The sequence below is a fragment of the Pinus tabuliformis genome, chromosome 3_2 (genome assembly GCF_031772625.1).
Source record: "Pinus tabuliformis cultivar Carrire ecotype Pingquan chromosome 3_2, CPIR1, whole genome shotgun sequence".
In the NCBI taxonomy this organism is placed as follows: Eukaryota; Viridiplantae; Streptophyta; class Pinopsida; order Pinales; family Pinaceae; genus Pinus; species Pinus tabuliformis.
Window position 1 is genome coordinate 117,256,558 of NC_142302.1, and position 22,948 is coordinate 117,279,505.

At 40.8% G+C, this 22,948-nt stretch overlaps 1 protein-coding gene across 4 annotated transcripts in view; it reads left to right on the plus strand.

The window, feature by feature from the left end:
* Window positions 1–22,948, plus strand: part of LOC149180092 (sterol 3-beta-glucosyltransferase UGT80B1-like) — a 392,913-nt gene that overhangs the window by 287,108 nt on the left and 82,857 nt on the right. For all 4 annotated transcript variants that reach the window (XM_089415891.1, XM_089415893.1, XM_089415892.1 and 1 more), the window contains 3 exons: window positions 15,502–15,604; window positions 16,218–16,294; window positions 16,833–16,880. In XM_089415891.1, coding sequence (XP_089272017.1) covers window positions 15,502–15,604; window positions 16,218–16,294; window positions 16,833–16,880 — 228 coding nt within the window. The remainder of the gene's footprint in view (window positions 1–15,501; window positions 15,605–16,217; window positions 16,295–16,832; window positions 16,881–22,948) is intronic.

Sequence of the window (22,948 nt, forward strand, 5' to 3'; positions counted from 1 at the left end):
TTAGGTCCAACCTTTTCTTTTGATTTAGTCCTGGAATTATTTCTTTTCTTAGCATGAGAAGAAAAGGCAGCAAGAGGACCTTTAGGCATGGGCATTTCTTGCTCTTCTACCCTTGTTTCTTCTTGAATGCACCTAGCCATTAATTCCTCGAAACCAGGAATTATATTATTGTTCAGAAGAATAGTCCTGAACATGTACCATTCAGATGGTAATCCTCCAAGAGTCGTGAGTGCCATTTCTCTATCAGTAATAGTCTCCCCAATAAATAGGAGATCGTTCTTGATCTTGGTGATTCTTAAGAAGTATGCTTGCATACTCTCATCTTTACCCTTCTTGATTTCCCTCAGTTTATTTCTAAGAAACAAAACTTGATTTGCATCATTGACTTTAAATAAACTCACCAATCTATCGTAGATTTCCTTGGAGGTGTCCAATTTAGAGATGTAGGCCACCAAGTGCTTGTCGATAGAGTCACGGAAGATCTTCTTTGTTTTGACTTCTCTATTTTTCCATTTGTTCCAAGTAGCAGTGGATGCATTTGATGGAGGCTCAACAATATTGCCTCTTACATGGTCCAACACTCCTTGATCTTCTAGGGTTAGATCGATAGACATCTTCCATTCATGATAGTCAACTTTCTCACGGAGCTTGTCTTCGGCAGGAAAGAGTGTTGAGGACCCCATAGTTCTTTTAGGATAGCCTTGCCAATCTTCTCTTTAGTGATTGCTCTTGCTCTTGCTCGGGCTTTGTCTTCACCTTAGCTCTGATACCATGTTAAGTTATGGTATGTTCTATGCTTATAACAGTTTACTTCTTTTTCTTACTATATTTCACAGATTAGCAATCACATGTACATAAAGTAAAGTGTAGATAGAAACTCTTTTCTGCGGAGTAGAGAGAGAGAGATGTGATGAGATGAGTGAGTCCAAATGAGGAAAAGTCCTCCTGTATTTATACACAACATTGGTGTTTGAATAGATGTGACTGTTGGGCTTCTGAGCCTACATTAGTTGTAGGTCGGCTTGATAATAATTCCATAATCAAAATAAATTCATATCTCCATGAATACTTATCGGAATCAGATGATCTTTATATCAATCCTACACCTCTTGACGAGAGGAATCTAATAAAAATATTACCAGCCATGAATAATATGACCCACATGAAGTTTTGCCCTAGTTGCCAATTTTACTAAAACCCCTAGGCCTAGTGGCCTGTGCCATGTTTGGAGATAAGAGAGAAATGCTTCTTCCAACTCCTGCACTCACAAAAGTCAGCTTGAAACACAAGTGTCAGACCCTTTTGGACCACTGCAACCACAAATTGTTAGCCCAAACATTTATGCACATAATGGATCAGACTTATACAACACTAGCTAACAAGACTAGTGTATTTAAATTTGGAAGTTTTGACTTTCCTTGTTTATTGTGCTCGAGGGGTCAAACTGTGACTCTTGGACCATCGAGGACCTCCAACAAATAGAATTATTGTTACTTGTGCAAAATTCTCAACTGCCTGGTCCAACGAATTCGAATTTCTAGGAAAATAGTCTTCTCTGCCCCCAATGAATTTCTAGACTAGGTCCTTCCTTGGAATTGAGGCACTTGATTTTTGACTTGAATTATTTTCCTTTAAAAATAGCCTCAAATAATTTTTTGATGAATCGTCCACCAGGAGGGTAATTAATTTTCCCTTCATTTTGTTTTTTGGATAATTTTTGGCTAATATTAATTTTATTTTTGCCAGAAATTAAAATGAAAAGGACTCAAGAGGGGATCAATTATTATTTTTTCTTTACCCTCTGAGTGCATCTAAAAAATATTTTGGTAATGGTGTTCTAATTATGAGGAACCATTCACCAAAAATACTTTTAAACACACTTTTACATCAAAATAATAATTCAACCCTTAGAAGAGGAAATACCCATAGACATAGACCGCCTGAGACTCAACCAAATTCTGCGAAAAGACACATGATCTAGTATGAGAAAAATACATAGACTCGATAAACACTAGGACTCACCTAAGACCTTGTCAATGAGCTTCACCCTACTTTGGGGTATATTTGGGAGAAAAACTCTGCCCATTATCCATGTTTACAAATACAAATAATTCAGTGAGGTTAAAAATTTCCTAGAGTGAAACCCTTTGAGAAGAATCATAGGCTTACCTAGGTGTTGTAACGTGGCTTAGTATTCATACTAGAATCATTTTTAAAATGCAAAAGCAGAATTTGGGATTGCAATGATGATATTGATTGATTTTTTTTTATCTACTGCTTTATACCCTGCTTCTTGGACTATTGACATGTACATGGTCAACATCTGGCTCTACTTGGGGACATGTTGCTTCAACGAAGGAATGTGAGAATCCAAAATACTATATCCAAGAAGACAAAGAAACTTCTGGTAGATACCCATTCTAACATATATCAAAATCATCATCATCATATTCTGACAATTGAAATCTTAAAGACATAAAACAAAAATGTTGAAATGGAAACTATCTAATGACGGAAATAAAATCCTATCTAAGAGAGTAGGGTTATAGATACTATACAAAATATGCCCTATGGCATCAAGTGTCATCTTTATAGTCCTATCCGAAGAAGCTACTTGCTCACAGGTGGATCTCTTGGCCACTTTTTTGATGTACCTTGTTGAATCCTTGATCTCTTAGGCTAGTAAAGATTCTCAACATTGAATTGCATATTCTCATCAAATCTCTTCCTTTTCCTTTTCATGATATGTGACATTTTGGAACCTTGGGCTTGTTTGGTTATAGGCTCAAAAAGGTCACTCACCACTGCATTGTATTTTGTAGGGTGTTCTTAAACATCTGTAATATCTTCAATTTTGATTTTTCATTGGAGGGGATTAACAAAGCTTATTGGGGAGGTGCTAAGCATAACACAATTATGTGATTTGGGCATTGGAAATAGTTTTGGCATATGGGACTTAGGAGAAATGGAAAATTACATCTCTAGTGGAACGCGGTGACCATAGGAGAAGGAATTCGACCCAATGGGGCAATTCACACTTCTTGGAGGAGAGAGAAAGAGAAAGGGTGCGAACTAGTGGAAAGAGGGGGCCACCAAGGAGGAGAGGGCCAACGATTATAAATAGAGCATGTAGACTCTCATTTGGGATATGTTTGGTCATTTTACAATTCAACACTAGTTCTCTTGAGCTGCTTAGCCAAAATAGCTTGTTCTGTTCAACATAAGGAATTTCTGAGCGAGAATTCCACCCTCATTTCAGAGAACTTCGAGTGTCTCCCTAGTGACGCAATTTGGGAAGCTCACTTCAGAGATTCCATTGGACATCATTGCAAGGGTTTATTCAACAATGCACTTTTCTTGGGCATAGAGGTATTTTTGTTGAGCACATTGTAGGAGCAAGCCTGGGTTAGAGGCTCCTGGCTTTGTAGGGAATTTTATTATTGTTAGACTGGAGTTTGGACAATGATTTGCTGAGCTGGATTGGAGGCTATTACTTGGGTTGATTTTTCTATATTTTGGCAGAGCCACAAAAGCTATTTGACCAAGAGCTGCATAGGGGTTTAGAGAAGTGGAGCCGGGAGATACGGGCTGAAGATCGGAGGTATTTATCAGTGGATAATTTAGCCAGAGCGGGAAGAAATTTCCCGTGGTAGATTTGGGCATAATTGAGTAGTATCAAAGCTGTGGGGCATTTTTTGGCCAAATTGTGCATTTCACACTTGTTGGGGGTCACCAGGGGTTCATGGATTCAACCCAATCCCTTTCTGGGTATTTGTGGGTTTATTGAGAGGAGTCTGAAGTTAATTTTACAGAATTTTCTGGGCAAAATTTGTGCCAGAAACCCACATTCTTATAGCATGGCGTATTGTTAGTTAGCTAGGAAGTTCACATCACTTTGTGGGTTCAGTTTTGGCTTGGAATTGGGCCAATCCCTTTTTGGGTATTTCTGGGTATGAGGAGTCGAGCCCCTGGCCACAATTTCAGAGAATTTTGGGTGTTATTTTGAGCAGAATGTCCATTTCCACCTGACAGCTTGTAACATATTTTTGGGTAGTGAGCATTATCAGTTTGGATCCATTTCAATAGTTGGATCAGTGATATTTCACCTGGGGTTCTTCTAGCTTGCATAGCAGGATTAGGTTCTATCATTCCTTGCCATTTATGTACTCAAATTTCTATATTGATAAAATGACTCAGTTGTTTGGCTTAGTTTCTTGTGTATTTTGATGTGCATGCTTGGAATTTGTTTATTGTTGTTGCTTTCTTTTTCATGTCTCTGTTATTTGTTGTAAATTTCAATTTGGGATATTACAGTGGTAGTAGAGCTTGATCTTGGCCAACTGTGGGGTAGCTGGCAAGATCATGGAAGATTTGTGCATGTATGCATAGTGACGGGTGAAACCATAGATAAACCCATGGCTCAAGGAAGATTCAATATGTAGGAATTTTGTGATGGAATCTGCTGGAAAAATGAGAGGTTGGCCTAGTTTAAGAAGGTGATGGATCAGATCCATCCTCATCCTTACAACATAGACACTAGGGTGCATAGGTTGTGGGGGTGCAAAAATTTACACCATTTGGGGAAAGTCGATAGAATCAGGCCATCAAACCTGCTCAAAATGAGTGGACAGGACATGGGCAGTTAGAGGGTGAGACTAGGAGGCACTTTTGCTAGTGGAGACCTGGCTTTATATAGCAAGAGCCTGAGGAGGAGGTGGAGGATGAGGCAGAGGACACACAAGATTATGAGGAGCATGTAGATCTACCTACTGTGACATAGGAGTCACCATTATTGGAGATCCCTTTGTGACACAAGAGTCACCATTGTTGGAGATCCCTTCGAAAGCTCCTTGTGACACCTTGATAGGGAGCATAGAACATACAACAATAGAGCCATCCATTGATGTGGTATCCATTGATGAGGTGTCCAGGTCCGTGTTCGAGTTGTCAGGTTATAGCAAAACACAGTTGATTGATGAGGTGCCAAGAGGCATATGCATTGACGACGTGCCGATAGGCACAAAGGTACACAGAGCTTGCCCAAGTTTACATATGTTAGCTGCCCACAATAGTTTCATCAAATCCAGGCCGACCTTCTAGCACTGAAAAGGCAACGATTGTCCGAGAGACCATTCTGCAGTAGAATGAGGAGCTGGATGGCATAAGAGGGGTTTGTGCTGATTAATCGACCAAGATGACTTGCATTGCGAAACATTGGTTTCCCTAATGGTACAACTAGAGGACAACACATTGGAACGTCAGAGAAACCCTCTCTTCGGACATACATAGGTGGGGCTGATAACACTGTTAGATGACCTTTGCACATTGGAGAGAGAGAGGCAGAGTTACCTAGACAAATCTTATGTGTTGATCAGGATTGTGAGATGAGGCGAAATGAGTTGCATAGGGCGCAATGTTCATCGGTGGGAGTTGTGTTGTGTATGAGAGTTCATGCATTCGTTCCCTCTCTTAGGGTTGGATGGCAGGAGATATTGAGTTGGCATCCGGTGGAGTCGGCTAGGTGCCTGGGTATATCTGTGGGTAGGAATATAGTCTAGTAGGGGCTGTGGGTTACTAGAGGAGTCTGAGGACCAGATTGTTGTTGGGATCTCAGTGGGATTCCATGCCACAACATGGGCTTGGTTGATGATAGTATTAGCGGTTTATGGGTCTAGTGATCGAGAGTCCACACACTTTTAGATCTTTAGCAACATTAGTGATGGGTTGGATTGGCAAGGGAGCAGGTAGATTCCATGAGTTGTCTTAGTGTGTTGGTTGTACATGGGTTCACAGGATGATCAACGCACTCTAGCAGGAGTTTGTTAGAGGAGGTGGCATTGGTAGGTCACCAGACAGTGCCTTGTATGGGTCCAAGGGTTCTCCCTAGTTATGTGGGGCATAGTGGTCATGGTGGAGCAACATAGTGGTGGCATCGCCACTGGTACATAAGGGGATTCACATCTCGTGTCTCTCAGGGAGGATTTGGGGGCAAGGCCCATGCATCAGAGGGGATGGTGATGTGAAAGTATAGGTGGCAATACCGGTAGAGTGCAGGCCGACATGTACTATCTTAGCTTTAGATCACAACATCTAGTGGCATGTAGGAGCATATGGTGTTAAGCAGTGGTTTGTAGGTGAGCACGGAGGTGCATGGCAATGTGCCACGATGCATGGATTTGCACCATGGAGTAAGGGGAGCGACTCACACCACATTGGGTTTGTCAGTGGAGTGACCGATCCAATGGTGCATATGGGACACCCGACGATACAGGGTGATACAGTAGCAGGCGAGAGAATCTAGTGGTTTATAGGGATAGGTTGTGATGTATAGTGGCATGCCGAGTACGAGGATACTTGGTGGTGTTTAGTGACACATGGTGCATCACAACGAGCTCTTGGAGCGTTGCCTCCAAGGAGATTTATGGACAGACACATTAGCCATATTATTGGGTGCAGCTCACCTAGGATTGTTGAGGATGCTGTTGAGCATCTGGGGATGCCATGTTTAGTGGAGACAGGTCTTCGATTGGGTTATCAGTAGATTTGAGGGGGAGAGAGGGACATCCCTAGGATTACTCTTTAGTATCCCTGCAGAATCTTGATCATACCCTTGAGGACCTACCCACTATTGAAATTTCTAAGTCTATCTGTTAGAAATTTAATCTGTATTCTTCTGGTTTATTTCTTCTACTTTTAAATTCAAGCAAGTTATTTAAAACATATAAATAATGAAATAAACACAATACAGTCTCAACATCTATAAATCATCAGCTGAAAGAAAACAAACACACAAGTGACACCATTATTTTTGGATAAATGTCCTCGGAAAAACCCAATGCGGGAAAACCGATGCCGCTATTATGAGGGTTTATTATTATGCAGTATTACCTTGAGTACAACTGGGTGCCTAATGACTCTATTCGGAAACAGGTATTCAGAAAACCTGTCCCACGAAACCCTCTCCAATAACACTGAAGCACTGTGTCAACCCTCCTGTCCTCTGCGTCAGCCTCAGAACCCTCTGCGTTAGCCCTCAGAGGTGCTGCACAACCTCTGGGACCCTCTGCATCACTCTTGCTGCTCTCTACGTGGATGATGCAGTCCCTCTGGCCTTTGCGCTGTCTTTGCTGGGCTTTGCGTGGCCTGCTCTGGCTGCTGCCTCTTGCTCTCTACTTCTGCGCTGGTTTCTTGGCACTATCTTTGCCTCTCTGCCCAGTACTCACTACCTCTCACTGCTGATCACTAATTCGACTTTGCTTAGCAACCCCACTCTAGCAAAACGAATGACTGATCACTCTGGTGTATCTCCAACTGACCCTCAAGCCTCCTCTTATACTTTTTCTGTTGAGTCTTCAATGGTCGAGATTGCATCTCTAATCAATGGCTAAGATTAGATTTGGATTGATCCTTGTCATTTAGAACCTTCTAACCCAGTTTTATATTAATACCCATTAATATTTTTATTTTCCTAAGATTAGACTTAGGAACCCATTAAAAATATTAATTATTTTAATATCTCCTTAACCAGGTGGAATTTCGCCAAACCATTTTTGTGTCTTGGAGATCTCATGTGCTTTAGCCTCTCCACCAATTTTCATGGCTAGAGCACATCTGATGCTACCCCAAATCAATACTCCCTCTTAGTGAGGACTGTGGTCTAGTAATACTCCTCTCTAAGCATCACTCTGATTATCTGACACCGGTACCTGTGCTGATGCTAGGCCTTCCTGCCCAACATCCTTTGCACCACTGCATCATGTACTGCTTCCCATGGCCTTGCCACTGCTGCATTCGTACGACAACTCCCTGTGCATCCATGCTGCTGCTGGTCCATCCTCCCAACACTGCATCTCCACTGCATCCCCCTCTCATCATGTTGCATCGTGCTACTACATACTGCTACTACACTGCAACTCAGTTATTGAGAAGTAACTAACTGATCCACCCAAGTTTTGACATCCCTGTCAGGCTAGAAACACTCCTGATGTTGAAGCTCCCTCTACCACTAATAAGTGCTCCCTCTACTGACCTCTATGCTACTGCAACAACTCCCTGCATCTCACATCGTTGCACACCTCTCTGTGCCATCCTTGCACACTCCCGTGCCTCTCGCACTGTTGCAGCTTGCTATCCTCGCGCTGCTCGGTGACTCCTGCTCTTGAGCACTCTCTGCCACTTCATTCGCATCCGTCTCTATCGACATCCACCAGTCCTGCTACTCCTCTTCGGGGCTCTCGTAGCAAGGTATAATCCAAGAGGTTGGGTACCTCAAGGATCTTGCCCCTCATCGCCTATAGTCCTCCTGACTATAGCTCGATGTCTCCCCACTTCTTCTCTAGTGGCACATGAGCACTCATGGCACACAGAACAAACAGGATCTTGGCCTTCCAGACCACAAAGTTGGACGCACTGTCCAACCTGTCCTGAACCCTTAGTCCATTGATGGCCATCTCTCTGCTCTTCACGTTGACTCCTCCGAGTCTCTCTACTTCCCTCTGGAAGTTCTCCTTTGATTCCTGCTGATTCTCTCTACTTCCCGCTTGGAAGTTCTTTGTTCGACTCTTGCTGAGTCTCTCTACTTCTTGCTTGGAAGTTCTCTGCTTGACTCCCTCTGAGTCTCGATTTCCCTTCTGGAAATCCTCCTGCCAATCGTCAAGTCGCACCTCTCTGATCTTTTGTGCACCTGCAACACTGATCTAGATTCCTTGGCTAGAAATCTGCCTCGGTAGTGACTCCCTCTACCTTGGTTTTGCCCTGTTAGGTACTGTTCTTCCACAGTACCCCACCAGCTTCACTCTTGCAAATTGCCCACAACTTCCTATGCCCCAACAACTGAAGGAATGAGCCTCTAGGCTTTGCGCAATCCCGACACTGGAAAAAAAACTCCCTCAGCCAACTGCGTCAGCCCTTTTGGCCTCTGCATGGCTCTGCGTGAGCCTTTCTATGCCCTCCTTAGCCTCTGCGCTTGCCTTTCTCTGGCTCGGACTAATGACACAGTTCCTCTGCGTCAACCCTTCGTCAGTCTCTTTCTGCAAGGAACAACTTCTGTCACTCGAGACAACTATTTCTGCTGCAAATTCTCTACTTCAGCTGATGCCTTCAACTCTCTTGTGATCTGCAACCATCCTCTGATACCATGTTGAAATTTCTAAGTCTATCCATTATAAATTTAATATGTATTCTTCTTGTTTATTTCTTCTCCTTGTTAAATTTGAACAAGTTATTTAAAACATATAAATAATGAAATAAACACAATACATTCTCAACATCTACAGATCATCAGTGAAAGAAAATAAACACACAAGTGACATTGTTATTTTTGGACAAATGTCCCCGGAAAAACCCAATGCGGGAAAATCGGTGCAGCTATTCTAAGTGTTTATTATTATGCATTATCTCTTGGAGTACAACTCGGTGCCTAACCGGTTCACCCGACAGAGAAAAATACACGGCAATAATACCTCTCTATTTGGAAACAGGTATTCAGAAAACCTGTCTCACGAAACCCTCTCCAGCAACACTGAAGCACTGTGTCAGCCCTCTTGGCCTCTGCATCAGCCCTTTGAGGCACTGTGCAGCCTCTAGGACTCTTTGCATCACTCCTGCTACTCTCTGCTTGGATGACGTAGTCCCTCTAGCCTATGCGCTGTCTTTGCCGGGCTCTGTGTGGCCTGCTCTAGCTGCTGCCTCTCACTCTTTGCTTCTAGGCTGGTCTCTTGGCACTGTCTCTGCCTCTCTGCCCAGTACCCACTGCCCCTTGCTGCTGATCACTGATTCGACTTTGCTTCGCTTTAGCAAAACGAATGACTGATCACTCTGGTGTATCTTCAATTGACTCTCAAGCCTCCTCTTATACTTTTTTTGTTGAGTCTTCAACGGCTGAGATTGCATCTCTAATCAATGGCTAAGATTAGATTTGGCTTGATCCATGTCATTTAAAACCTTCTAACCAAGTTTTATATTAATACCCATTAATATTTTTATTTTCCTAAGTTTAAAATTAGGAACCCATTAAAAAATATTAATTATTTTAATATCTCCTGAACTGGGTGGAATTTCCCCAAACAATTTCTTGGTGTTGGAGATCTCATGTGCTTTAGCCTCTCCATGAATTTTCATGGTTAAAGCACATCCGATGCTACCTCAAATCAACACCCACCCATTACTCTCTAGTGTTTCTTACAGTTGCAGAGCATTTGGTTGCTGCCCCTTGATGTTCTCAATATAGGCAACGGGACATGGGAGGCTCACCCTAGGCAGTTGGATGATACACAGTATGTCATGGGTAGGAGAGAGACTCTCCAGTTGAGACATTTGGTGGGTGCATGAGATGATGGATACATGCTTAGGGATGGTGTGGTTTGTTGTCGAGGTTGCATATGCTTCACCCCTAGGCTCACTCTTGGGGAGGTGATTGCGAGGGAGCTGCATGATGCACTTTCGGTGAGACAGTCTGAGGTGTGATATGAGCATGAGGTGCAGTGGATTGTAGACCTCATCTATAGGTGAATGTTTAGACTCCAAGAAGTATCAAGGTGCGCTTTTAGGAGATAGGACATCAAAGCTCATGGTGTGGTATGGCAGGCGTGAGGTAGTTTCGCATGCACCAAATTGATTCATGATACATGGAGTTTATATATCAATTGCATGCAAGGAGAATAGACGTGGAATAGGTGGATTCTAGTAGTTATCAGAACTATGCCACAACGAATTTGGTTATAGGATCCAAGGATTTAGTTGGCTGATAAGTCACTCCATTTTGTGATGAGCACGATCATGGCAGAGGGTGATCTAGCTCACTTTGGGGTTGAGGCATGGGCGATCGCTGAGGCCTCCATTGCATGGCAAGGAATATTTTTCCTGTTGTTACTCTGGATTAAGATGACCAGTAGGTGGGCAAATATTGATGTCATGGGGATGCCTATGCTGGGGGTGCTTGGCTTACACCGATATTTTACCATCGGGTTTCAGAAGAGGAGGATACAATGTGTGCATGATGGGTAGTCTATCATAGTCAGAGTGGCATATCGACAACATGGTGGCACCCTTTTTAGACTAGCATGGGATGCAGACATCAAAGGACTTATCAGTCCAGTTACCCTTAGGGATGAGCTAGTTTCCACAGGGGAAGATCATTCAGATCTTCCATTGGAGTTTAGTGATTTGCTACTGGTATGGGGGACTTCACTAGGATGGCAGGATGACCAGTAGGAGGAGATAAGGGGAAGCTCATGTGGGCAAGTATTCATCTCCATTGGGGATGGGTTGTATCTTCAGGGGCTTATCATTAGAGTGCATGGCATGGACTACTTGATAGGGCAACTTCACAGGGAGTTTGATAGAGTTTTACATTATCAGGATGCTCTAATTATTGGCAGTAGGCAGAGGACTTTTGATGCCTATACCTGGCGGGATATTGAGTGGAGAAAGGGGTGCTTCACATTGATCAAGATGACTTGGGATCCTGGTATTGAGGGACTCCATTACAAGACATTGTAGATATCGGGGACAATCCAGTGGCACATTTGGGACCTTGGTATAGTTTGCAGTGATAGTGGGGATCAATAGTTAGAGAGGGCGCTTGTTTAGGCAATTGCTTGAGGACAAGCAATTTTTTGTGGGGAGGACTGTAATATCCCCAATTTTGATTTTTCATTAGAGGGGATTAATGAAGCTTATTGGGGAGGTGCTAAGCATAGTACATTTTTGTAATTTGGGAAATGAAAAATTATAGCTCTAGTGGAATATGGCGGCCAAACGAGAAGGAAATTTGACCCAATGGAGCAATTTGCATTTCCTGTAGGAGAGAGAAAGAGAAAAGGTGCGAACTAGTGGGAGTGAGGCCACCAAGGAGGGGAGGGACAACAATTGTAAATAAAGCATGGAGACTCTCATTTGGGATATCTTTGGTCATTTTATAATTCAACACTAGTTCTCTTGCGTTACTTAGCCAAGACAACCCATGTTGTTCAATACAAGGAATTTCTGAGTGAGAATTCCACCCTCATTTCGGAGAACTTCGAGTGTCTCCCTAGTGAGGCAATTTGGGGAGCTCAATTCAAAGATTCCATTGGACATCATTGCAGGAGTTTACTCAACAATGCACATTTCTTGGGTGCAAAGGTATTTTCGTGGAGCACATTGTGGGAGCAAGTGTGGGTTAGAGGCTTCGGGCTTTGCAGGGAATTTTTTTATTGTTAGACCAGAGTTTGGACAATGATTTGTCACGCTGGATTGGAGGCTATTACTTGGGTTGAATTTTCTATCTTTTGGTAAGGGAGCAAAAGCTATTTGACCAAGTGCTACATAGGGGTTTAGAGAAATGGAGCCGGGAGAGATAAGGGTTGGAGATAGGAGGTATTTCTTAGTGGAGAATTTAGCTGGAGCTGGGAGAAATTTCCCATGGTAGATTTGGGCATAATTTAGTAGTATCAAAACTGTGGGGCGTTTTTTGGCTAGATTGGGTAATTCACACTTGGTGGGGGTCACTGGGGGTTGGTGGATTCAATCCAAACCCTTCTGGGTATTTGTGGGTTTATTGAGAGGAGTCCAAAGTTAATTTTACAGAATTTTCCGGGAAATATTTGGGCCAGAAACCCACATTCTTATAACAGGACGTATTGTTGGTTAGCTAGGAAGTTTGCATCACTTTGTGGGTTCAGTTTTGGCTGCAATTTCTGAGCATTCTGGGAATTATTTTGAGCAGAACATCCATTTCCACTTGGCAGCTTGTAGCAGATTTTCTCCGTATTGCATATTATCAGTTTGGAGCCATTTTGACAGTTGGATCAACGAGATTTCACCTATGGTTTTCCTAGCTTGCATAGTAGGCCCAGGTTCTTCTTTCCTTGGCATTTATGTACTTGGATTTCTATATTAATAAAATGGCTCAGTTTTTTGGCTCAGTTTCTTGTGTATTTTGATGTGAATGCTTGGAATTTGTTTGCTGTTGTTGCTTCCTTTTTCATGTCTCTATTATTTGCTGTAAATTTCAATTTGGGATATTACAACATCCTCTTTGCCCGATCTCTTGGGATATTCAACATGATGCCTTCTTTCGATTTCTCTGTATAACCTGACCATACCACCCTCAGCTGCTGTAATAGTAGCATATGATAAGTCCAACTGAATACATCCTCCAAGGTCTGCTGCAAACTTTCTAGATAAGAACATTCTCCATGCATCAGGAATATCTATAACAACAATATCCATGGTGATTATTTTGTATGGGAATGCTGCCAAGAAGACTTGCAAATCTTTCAGCAGGCCAAGGACTTCAATTTTCTTTGAATCCATAGAGCAAATATTCGATAGGGCCTTGATATTCTTAAATTCAGCTGCTCCATGACCTTTTAGGTCATGACATTGGTTGAAGCCCCAGAATCCAAGTTACAGTTGTGCAATAGACGATAATTTAGCATCAAAATTAAGAAGAAAGGATGATGATCTTCATTTGTCATGTAACAATTTAAGTCTTCTAACTTGATCTCTTCATCCTTATGGTACATATCAACCTGATCCTGTTGAGATATATGGTATAAACACTGCTCTTTGAGATGGAATCTTTAAAAGTTCAAGGACGGAAACAAATTTTTTTGAATTATTAATCCATGTGACCTAATCAATTTTTAGACCAGATTGATAAGTTTTAGAAGCAGTTTGTTCCTTATTTTGCTCTTTATCTTTCTTGCGATAGGTATACCCCTTACTTCTAGCAATATCTAGGATTTGCTCCTGAGATGGTTTTTCTCCACACAATTCTGTAATTGGATCTTTCTCAACACTGAAATTGTTGTTGGTGAAATATGAAGGGATCATTTCCACATCACGATCTTCTTCCTCAGTAGACAAGTGAGAATCTTGACTAATTAATAATTATATTTATTTGCTCACTTTTTCCTTCATCTAGGAACCTTCTGGCAAAAGCACAAGAGCGTTCTTCATGAAAACTCTCACATGGTCTACAAAATGACAAAGGTTGATCAACGATGTTTGTAGATTCAAGTGAATTCGACAGTCTCTGCTCATTTGGAGGATTCTTCTTTGACCATTCATTGTTATTACCTCTGCTATTATTATTTCTAGGCTGAATATTTTGAGGTTGGGATCTTTCCATTTGAATCAGCCTAGATTGCATAACATTCGTCTCACTGGCATGTTCTATTTTCATGTCCTTAATTGACTGAGTTAATTTTTTTATGGGATCATGGTCTACTTCCTTGACCTCCTTTCCTTTACATTCACGAGGTTTGGTTGGACCTCTTCAAAACTACAAATCTCAGATTTTCTACATGCTTTCTAGATTTGTCCCGTTACTTGATATCACAAAAATTAGGCAAAATTCCCATGCTCACAAAATTGGGGATATTACACTGATGGGGAAATCATAGTCACATTGTGGAAAAAGAGAAAAGAAAATAAATATGATTAAAACTGAAAATTAAAAAGGTAACATATAAGTATTAAATAATAATCTAACACCTCATTTCATGTTTCTTATGCAAGTTTGAGCTACAATTTATCTCCATGATGCACAGTTTGTCTGAAGGTGAATTTTAGAGTTTGAAGAGAAATTTGAACTGGCTTTTTCTTTATTGTGTGTTTATTTTCTTCATCATGGGCTGAGTGCAAGGAAGAGAGGATAATTGTTAGTGTGGTCCGACCTATGTATGTATGTATATTCCTTTTTTATACATGCTTTCAGGCAAATAATCTTATATGTTGCCTGGCTACACTTTGTGGAAGGTAAGTGTCTTTTCTCTCAATATATATTTGCTTTTTGGTTAAGATACTTACTGCACTTACTGCACTCTGGGGACTTATGCTCTATATTTTGCTTACTAGTCCCAGACTCCAGTGACCATTTTCAAGACAGTTGTAGACATTATTAGGATTCCTCATGCTTCTTTTGTTGTGATGGTCATGAATTCCATGGATAGAACTATACCAAGAAATGGTCTAACGATCACAAATAGATGAAACTAATCATTGTAATAGCCAAGGATAATGCATGTCAAAAGCCAGGTGTCTTATATTAAAAATAAATATGACTGGTGAGACATTTGAGGAGATTTGGTTTTTGATAATACTGCCAGAAAGTGTCAATTACTATTGAACTTTGAAGTAATGACAATGGTGAGCATGTTATTTTGTCAATACTGAAAGCTTTTACTGTGAGTTATCTAAATGGAAGATCAAAGTCAGAAGCGATGCTTCTGTACACATTTTTCTGAAGTAGGATGTGCTAATGTTATTTACTGTTTGATGACCACATAATATTGTAAATCACTCTTTAACCATTGCTATTTTTTAGTGCATGTTTCCTATATTTCGATAAATAATCCAATGAGTTCAAATTAGATCCCAACATGCTTTGAAATGTGAACTGCTGCTCCTTGTCGCTTGGTTCAAGCCTCAAGGTGATTCTTATGTATCATATAATTGGCTTTTATTGTTTTGGCAAGTTGTTTTAATAAATTGAGATCTTTCCATTTTGTCAAGCCTCTTGAAGATCCGGTAAAGACTACTACCATTATCCTTGAAGCATTAGAAGCAACAGGACAGAGAGGAATTATTGACAAAGGATGGGGCAACCTTGGGAATCGTGAGTCTCACTCATCCTTCAGTTTTTGAAGTTGTTGAAATATTCTGTTTAACTGTAGCTTATGTTTTCTTGATCTTTTGTCCAGCATATGTTTAACTTATATAACACTCTCTCTTAAGTGGATATGATTGAAACTGTTTCTTACATAAAACAGTGCTGTTGCAAACCAGAAAATGATTTCTTGATGCATGTTATTTACAAGAAAAATAAATTTATTGCTTGTACTGGTAAACACAGATTTACATTTTTTTCCAAAAGAAATTTATCTTTAGAAGTGGCTAATATGTTGATTGTTACTAGGCCAGTTTTTCTGCTATCGTTATTTTTAAAATCCTGATGTAGTCAAATTATGCATATTTGCTATTTCTGCTCTAATTTTGGATGAATGTACGTTCTGTCCTCATCATAATTTCTGTCTAAAAATGCTTAATAGTTTTTTAAGGTGACATAATTCCATTTCTTACATATCTTGATGGTAGTATCGAGAACATGATTTTTTTGCTAGCCTTTAAGAGGGCATGCCTCATTAAAAACTACATGAATGTGAAACTTCACCATGCTCAAGAGTTTTAGTTGTATTAGACATGACATTTACAAATTGTTTGGTTTGCAGGTCATCAAATTCCTGACTATGTCTTCCTTCTTGAGGATTGTCCACATGATTGGTTGTTTCCTCAATGCAGTGCTGTGGTAGGTAGAATTTGCTAATTTCTTGCTTTATACTTTTTAAAAGCAACATTCTGGATTATGCAGGCTTATGTCAGCTGGATTAAATTTTGTTTAGACCGTTCATTGGTCTTTTAGTTGTTTGTTAAGCTTTTTTTTGGTCCAATTGAGACATGTTTTGTTGAAACTCTATATTAGTTGTTACTGTAAATGCAAGGAAATATGCCCACATTTTTCAATTACAAGCGTATTAGATTGAATCAAACAAGGAATTATATTCACCTTTTGCTATTATGAGGGCATTAGATTGAATCAAGCAATGAATTATGTACCTTTTGCAATGATGAGAGCATTAGATTGAATAACAATTACAAATTTTCCTTTTTGTTTCCTGTATGGACATTATCGACATGAGAAGGGATTTGGCAGTGACCTGTTGACATGGCTTCTTTTTCCGTGTAACTATTAATGTAATATTATTTCCTGAGGGAAGAGTTTTATTAATTTATTTTGCTTACCATCCTCCTTGATTGTAACCTATTTCCATAAATGCTCTGAATAGGTTCATCATGGTGGAGCTGGCACAACAGCTGCAGGTTTAAGAGCAGGGGTAATTCCTAATTTGTATGATCTTTTTGTTGGTGCTGTTATTGCATTCGTTTTTGTCTTTGTTGCACTTTGACTTATTTCCTCTGCTATTTGAGGTGACTAATAATGTTATCGGCTTCCTTTTTTGAACCAATTTTTTTATTACCATTCGATTATAGAAAGCGTATTCTGGTCGGTATTTATAACTGTTTTCTGTTTTGATACCATATTTCCTTAAGCTAAAGGATCACTTTAAGTGCACAAGTACCTAATTAGTTTAATGAAAATGCTTTTGTGATCCTTTTTTTCCCTTGGAAAAAGCTTTAATTTCTTTGCTTCCAAAACAAAGTAGAAATTACATTTGTAGATATATGTATTGCATACATTTCAGAAATCATATGTGCTATATATTGTCCATCTATATCGAATATTACATATATATTGAAGATAAGAAAATAACAAAATTTTACCAAAATCATGTCCAAACTGCATCCCTAAGTCATAACAACAGAATTATATTGAGCCCCTCTCACGAAAGGGTCAATGATAAGAACCCTTCCGCCCATGTGGAAGGAAATCTTCAATCTGCATCAGCCCCATCTGAAGCACCGAACCCTTCTTGGCAGCCTCATCAGCCAGAGAATTCCTCTCCCTGTAGACGTGTGTAATAGTAAAACTATCAAACTGCTGAATGAAGAGAAATATATCTTCAATGATTGGCAAATATCGAATTATATGACAGTGATGAATCCTATTCACCCAGTGCACGACTATCTGAGAGTCCCCAAATACTTGAATAGCCCGACAACCTTTCAGAATTGCCTGTTGAAGAAGAATGTACAGGCCCATCAATTCAGCAAAATTGTTACTCCCCTCCCCTAAACCCGCAGAAAAATAAAAGTACTGATTTGCAGAAATATATAGGATTATCCCTGACCCCCCAACAGCAGGGTTCCCCCTGGATGATCCATCAAAAAAACCCCATGGGATATTATAGTCAATGAATTCTGCCTGAACATCATGGATCCGCACCACAGAAGGAATGGATGTAAAATATGAGAATACACCAATAGCTTGAACAGCCACCACTGTAGAAGTTGAGAGTTTGTCAGTGGAAATGGCAGCATTCCTGCCAGCCAGATACCCCAGGCAATAATCATAGGAAGATTCTGAAATTGCATGTAAGGACCTTCAGAATACCATGTCTGATATGCCTCATCAAAGGAGTTACCTGCCCAAACAAATTGCATACCCAACAGCCGCGAAACCTCCAACCAAACAGCACAAGCAAATGGACACCTAAAAAATAAATGAGGAATATCCTCCGATGACAATTTGCATAACCAACACCAGCCTGGACCATTAAACTGTCTCATCCTGCTACCCAGGTCAACACATGAGATCTGACTAGGTAGCTCTATCTCTCTCTCTTCAATGGGAAAAGGTGACCTAACAACGTTGCTACCCTGGTCATCCCCTCTGGTATGTCTAGACAATTCCACCTCTCTCAATCCAATGCGTATGGATGGGCTGATAATGCTGTAGATCTTGTCAGTGCGCCTCTAAAGCAAATTGTGCTGAAATCTCAACGTGTGGTCTCTATGCTGCCCCTCATCAATGGCTAGCCCAAAGGATGGTTGCACGTCCTCCTCCATCATGGGCTCGACATGAGCCTCCAACTGCTCCTCCATGCACAACCCAACATGCAGGGCATGCTCACCAGTTCGCTATAGGTGATTGTTGTCTGACAATTTTGTCATAGCTCTGGATGCCTTTGTACCTATTGGCTCTTCATCAACAGTGGAGATGTCTCCCGACACCTCATCAACCTGTGGTGCGCTACCAGTGTTACTTGGGAGCGAGAGCGAAAGCGGGGAGTGGGAGCGAAAACGGGAGCGGGAGAGACATTTTCAAAAGCTCCCAGTTTGGGAGCGAATCTCGGAGAGATTTTTATATAATATATATATTTTTATATTTTTTATATTTTGATACATTTATGTCAACAAAAACATGTAGAATGATGAATTAGATATAAAAAACATAAGAAAACATAGATTGATCATTGAACCATATAACATCAATCATCTAGAAGTTATAATCTTCATCAACCACGCCCACAAGTTAGTAACATACATATTACAACATATTGAGTCTCGTGAATCATGATTCATCAATCTTAAAGTTTCAACTTCAAGTTTTCAAAATTGAAAATTCAATATATAACATTTATCATCATTGATCAGCAAAGTTGTACTTGTAAGCTAAGTTTAACCATTACAAGAAATAATATCTAGATTCTAACTGTTAACATGAAATGAAATGTTATAAAATGAATTATGAAATGAAATGAATCAACTTTCATGAAGCATCATATTCATAATTCAGAATCATTACCAATGGGTTATAATTGCCAACTTCAAACTTCAAACTTTTATTGTCACAGTCATATATTGTTTACAAAAAATATCATTATGATATGAAAGAGTCAAGACTCAATAGTTATGAAAACTAATAGAAACTAGAAAAGACAAGTAAACTGTAAATCTATTATCTACTACTACAGGTGGCCCTTGCCACGAGAAGTGTCTAATGTATGAGCAGGTTGTTGTGGTCTTCTAGGAGTCTCCCGCACAGACTGACGACCAGAACTAGAAGGCACATGCCCTCCACGTGAGGGTGTAGATGGAGGTGGCGACAACAAAGGAACAAGACTCAGAACTTGAGCACTGCTACTGGATGGTGGAGGTGGCATGGTTGTTGCTTCATCTTCCTCTCTTATAAGTTCCTCTTCTAGTTCTTCAAGATGTATAGTGCCATCCTCCAAATTGTCATTCTCTGGGTGGTTGTCCCAGATTTTATATGTTGGACATAAGTCTGATCACAGTAATGACTCAACAACCTCAAGTTGTAGTGCACATAAACCAAGCTTTTTGCCTGGTTTTCGTTGAGTCTGTTTCTTTTCACATTATGTATGAAGCTGTAGGTGCTCCAACACCTATCTGTAGAAGAAGTATTTACAACCTGTGAGAGAACTTTTTTTTGCCAATTTTGGCAAAAGTCCATGGCCGCCATATGATTCCCACCATGTGAGAGCATCAAATCTCTCTCTGTCTTCCATTGCATGAAAGGTACCAAACAAAGCAGTGCTACTGAAGTATCTGCCTATTTCAAGACGCACAATAGCACATTCCTCCCTGTTAGCTATCAACTTTTCTAATGCTTCCAGATATCCTTTAGATACCTCTTCATCTATATGGGGTTTGGTCCTAACCCTAGCCCCTGGTGCAGGTTGGCCCAACCAAGATGTAGAGTAGTATTTTGGTGTAAGGATATATGCTAAGCAATGTAGTGGAACATTAAGTTTATCCCACTGTCCACACACAATCGTGAATCAGTTTGTACAAGTTGGGATCATTGTCATGAACAATATCTTTTATTTGCCCCAACATGGTATCCCTCTGCTCATACACCTCGCCAATCACTGGTTTATCTATATCTGCAAACCGAATCATGTGATAAATGGGCTTGGTGAAATCCAATACTTGCCTTGCACATGCCCAAAACATACCATCAAGAGCGGCCTCCTCCACCAGTTCAAAACCTTGCTTGTCAGCTGCATTTGTAGCCCTTTCCTTTAATACCTGCTAATGTGGACTTGATACCATGCAAGCCAATGACTCTCTTACCTTCAAAAGGCGCTTGAAGGTGAGGTAATAGCTACCAAATCTAGTCCTCGCAATCTTCAACAACTCCAATCTTGAGTGACTGCGAAAAAGGCCATGGGTATTGCTATGATTTGTAATAAATTTTATCATTTGTTTGCCTTTCTTGTACAAATCATCAATCCATTTGTAATGTTTGTTTTTGTTCTTAACAATATCATGCATCAAAAGGTTCATTGTGTGAACCAAACACCTAGACCAAAATATGTTGGGGTTTTTATCCTTAATAATTGCTCCCGCTGCCTTACAATTAGGAGCATTTTCAGTGATGACTTGGATGACATTGTATGGCCCAATATGATCAATTGTTTCATGTAATGGTTCTGCAGTGTTGATGGTGGTCTTGAACTTGTCTGAGTAATCATATGCTAAAAGAAAGATGGCACCACTAACAGACGCAGCAAGAAAACTTATCAATGGGTTGCCTTTTACATTTGTCCATCCATCAGATACAATGGACACCCCATGGTCAGTCCAAGAACTTGTCATTCTATTCAAAGAATGTGATATTTTTGCTTTTTCATGATCAAGTCCAATGGTTCTTGCCTTGTCATACCTAGGGCTCTTGTATCCTTTAGGGGCATCGTTTATGGCAGAAACCATTTCGTGCCAATAAGGTGAGCGAAGAACATTGAATGGTATCCCACATGCATAGAGAAACCTGTAAACTTTTGAATTCACATCATTCCTACACCCTTTATCAAGGAAATCTGATATGGTTATACGCCATAAACCTAGTGACCCTTTGCCTCCATATCCACTGCCTTGGGAGGATGTTGAAGGAGTTCCTTGTGCATGTGATTGTGAGCTTGGTTCAAAGAAACCCTTTGATTTTTTAAATTTGTATTGGGCTTCCTCCTCTTCCCTTATGTATTTGGCTCTATCTGCTGCTGACACACCTGTACAAGTTTTGATTCCTATTTGTTTATCTTTGTCCCATGGCATTTTCCCGCAGAGGTGTTTTCTGGCACGGGTGTATGAACCTGTGTAATTATTGTTGCAGTGGGGGCAATGAAATTTAGTGATTCCACCTCCTTTCCCTGCTTTAGGCCTGTTAACATATTTCCACAATGGGGTTTGGTCTTGTTTAGTTTTTTGAGCTTAATCATGTTCACTCTCCTCCAGCTCCTCCTCACCGCGGTTTTCATCAAATCCACTTTGTCCCCCTTCTTCATTTTCAACCCTCATTTTTCTACTCTCCAGCACCATAATAACCAAAAAAGGAACCAAGAAGAAGAAAATGCCAAGAAATATAACCATGATGTTTGAAATTTGAAGTTTTGAATCTGCAAAATTTAAAAAAATGGAATGGGAAAACCGAAATAGAGAAAAATCTATTTATTTATTTAGAAATTAGGAATAATTTAATAAACATTAAGAAAGAAATTGCTAAACATTCTATTCAATATTGTAGAGCGACGAACCTACCTCAAATGCGTCCAATCTCCTCTTGCTCCTTGCTCTTTCTTCACTCTCTCCTTGCTCCTTGCTCTCTCCTTGGCACCTTGCTCTCTCTCAGTCTCACTCTCTCCTTGCTCTATAGTCCTCACTCTCACCCTCTCAATTTCAAATGAGCTCTCACTCTAACTCTCACAATCACAATGAAACCCTATTACCCTCCCTCCCTCAATTTATAACAAAAAATCAATATTTTTTACTGGCGGATTTTTTTTGTCTCTTGTTTTATTTTATATTTGCACAATTTGCTCCCGCTTGTTGTTCCCGTCACTCCGAGAGCGAATTTTATAACCCAGAAGCGGTCGGGAGCGATCGCTCCCGACCGCTCCCAGGTTATAAAATTCGCTCCCGGAGCGATGGGAGCGATGCTCCCTCATTCGCTCCCAACCGCTCCTGGGTTATAAAATTCGCTCCCGGAGCGACGGGAGCGATGCTCCCTCATTCGCTCCCGAAACTGGCAGGGAGCGCAAATTTTTTTAACGGGAGCGCACTCCCGTTCAAGAGCGATTTCGGGACCGTGCTCCTGACCTGCTCCAGAGTCGCTCTCGCCCGGAGCGCGGATTGGGAGTAGGATCGAGGGGGGGGGGGGGGGCGCTACCCCGCAACACTGTGCACTACTATCACCTGAGAACTCGGTCATAACTCGAGATACCTCATCAATGGATGGCATCTCATCAACGGGTGTATGCTCAACTGTCTCCTTGCCAACCATGGCTCCTTGAACCACTCTCTCGTTTTCTTCCTTAATCCTCCTCATCATCCCAAAAAAATTCCATTGAATCTCCATTGGTTTGTGCATGCCTCTTAGTTCACAGAACTTCCAAAAAGAGAGGGATGCCTGAATGCCATGACCTCCAGTTTGCTCCCAATAACCCCACATCATGTCCGGATTTCCAATTGTGGAATGAAC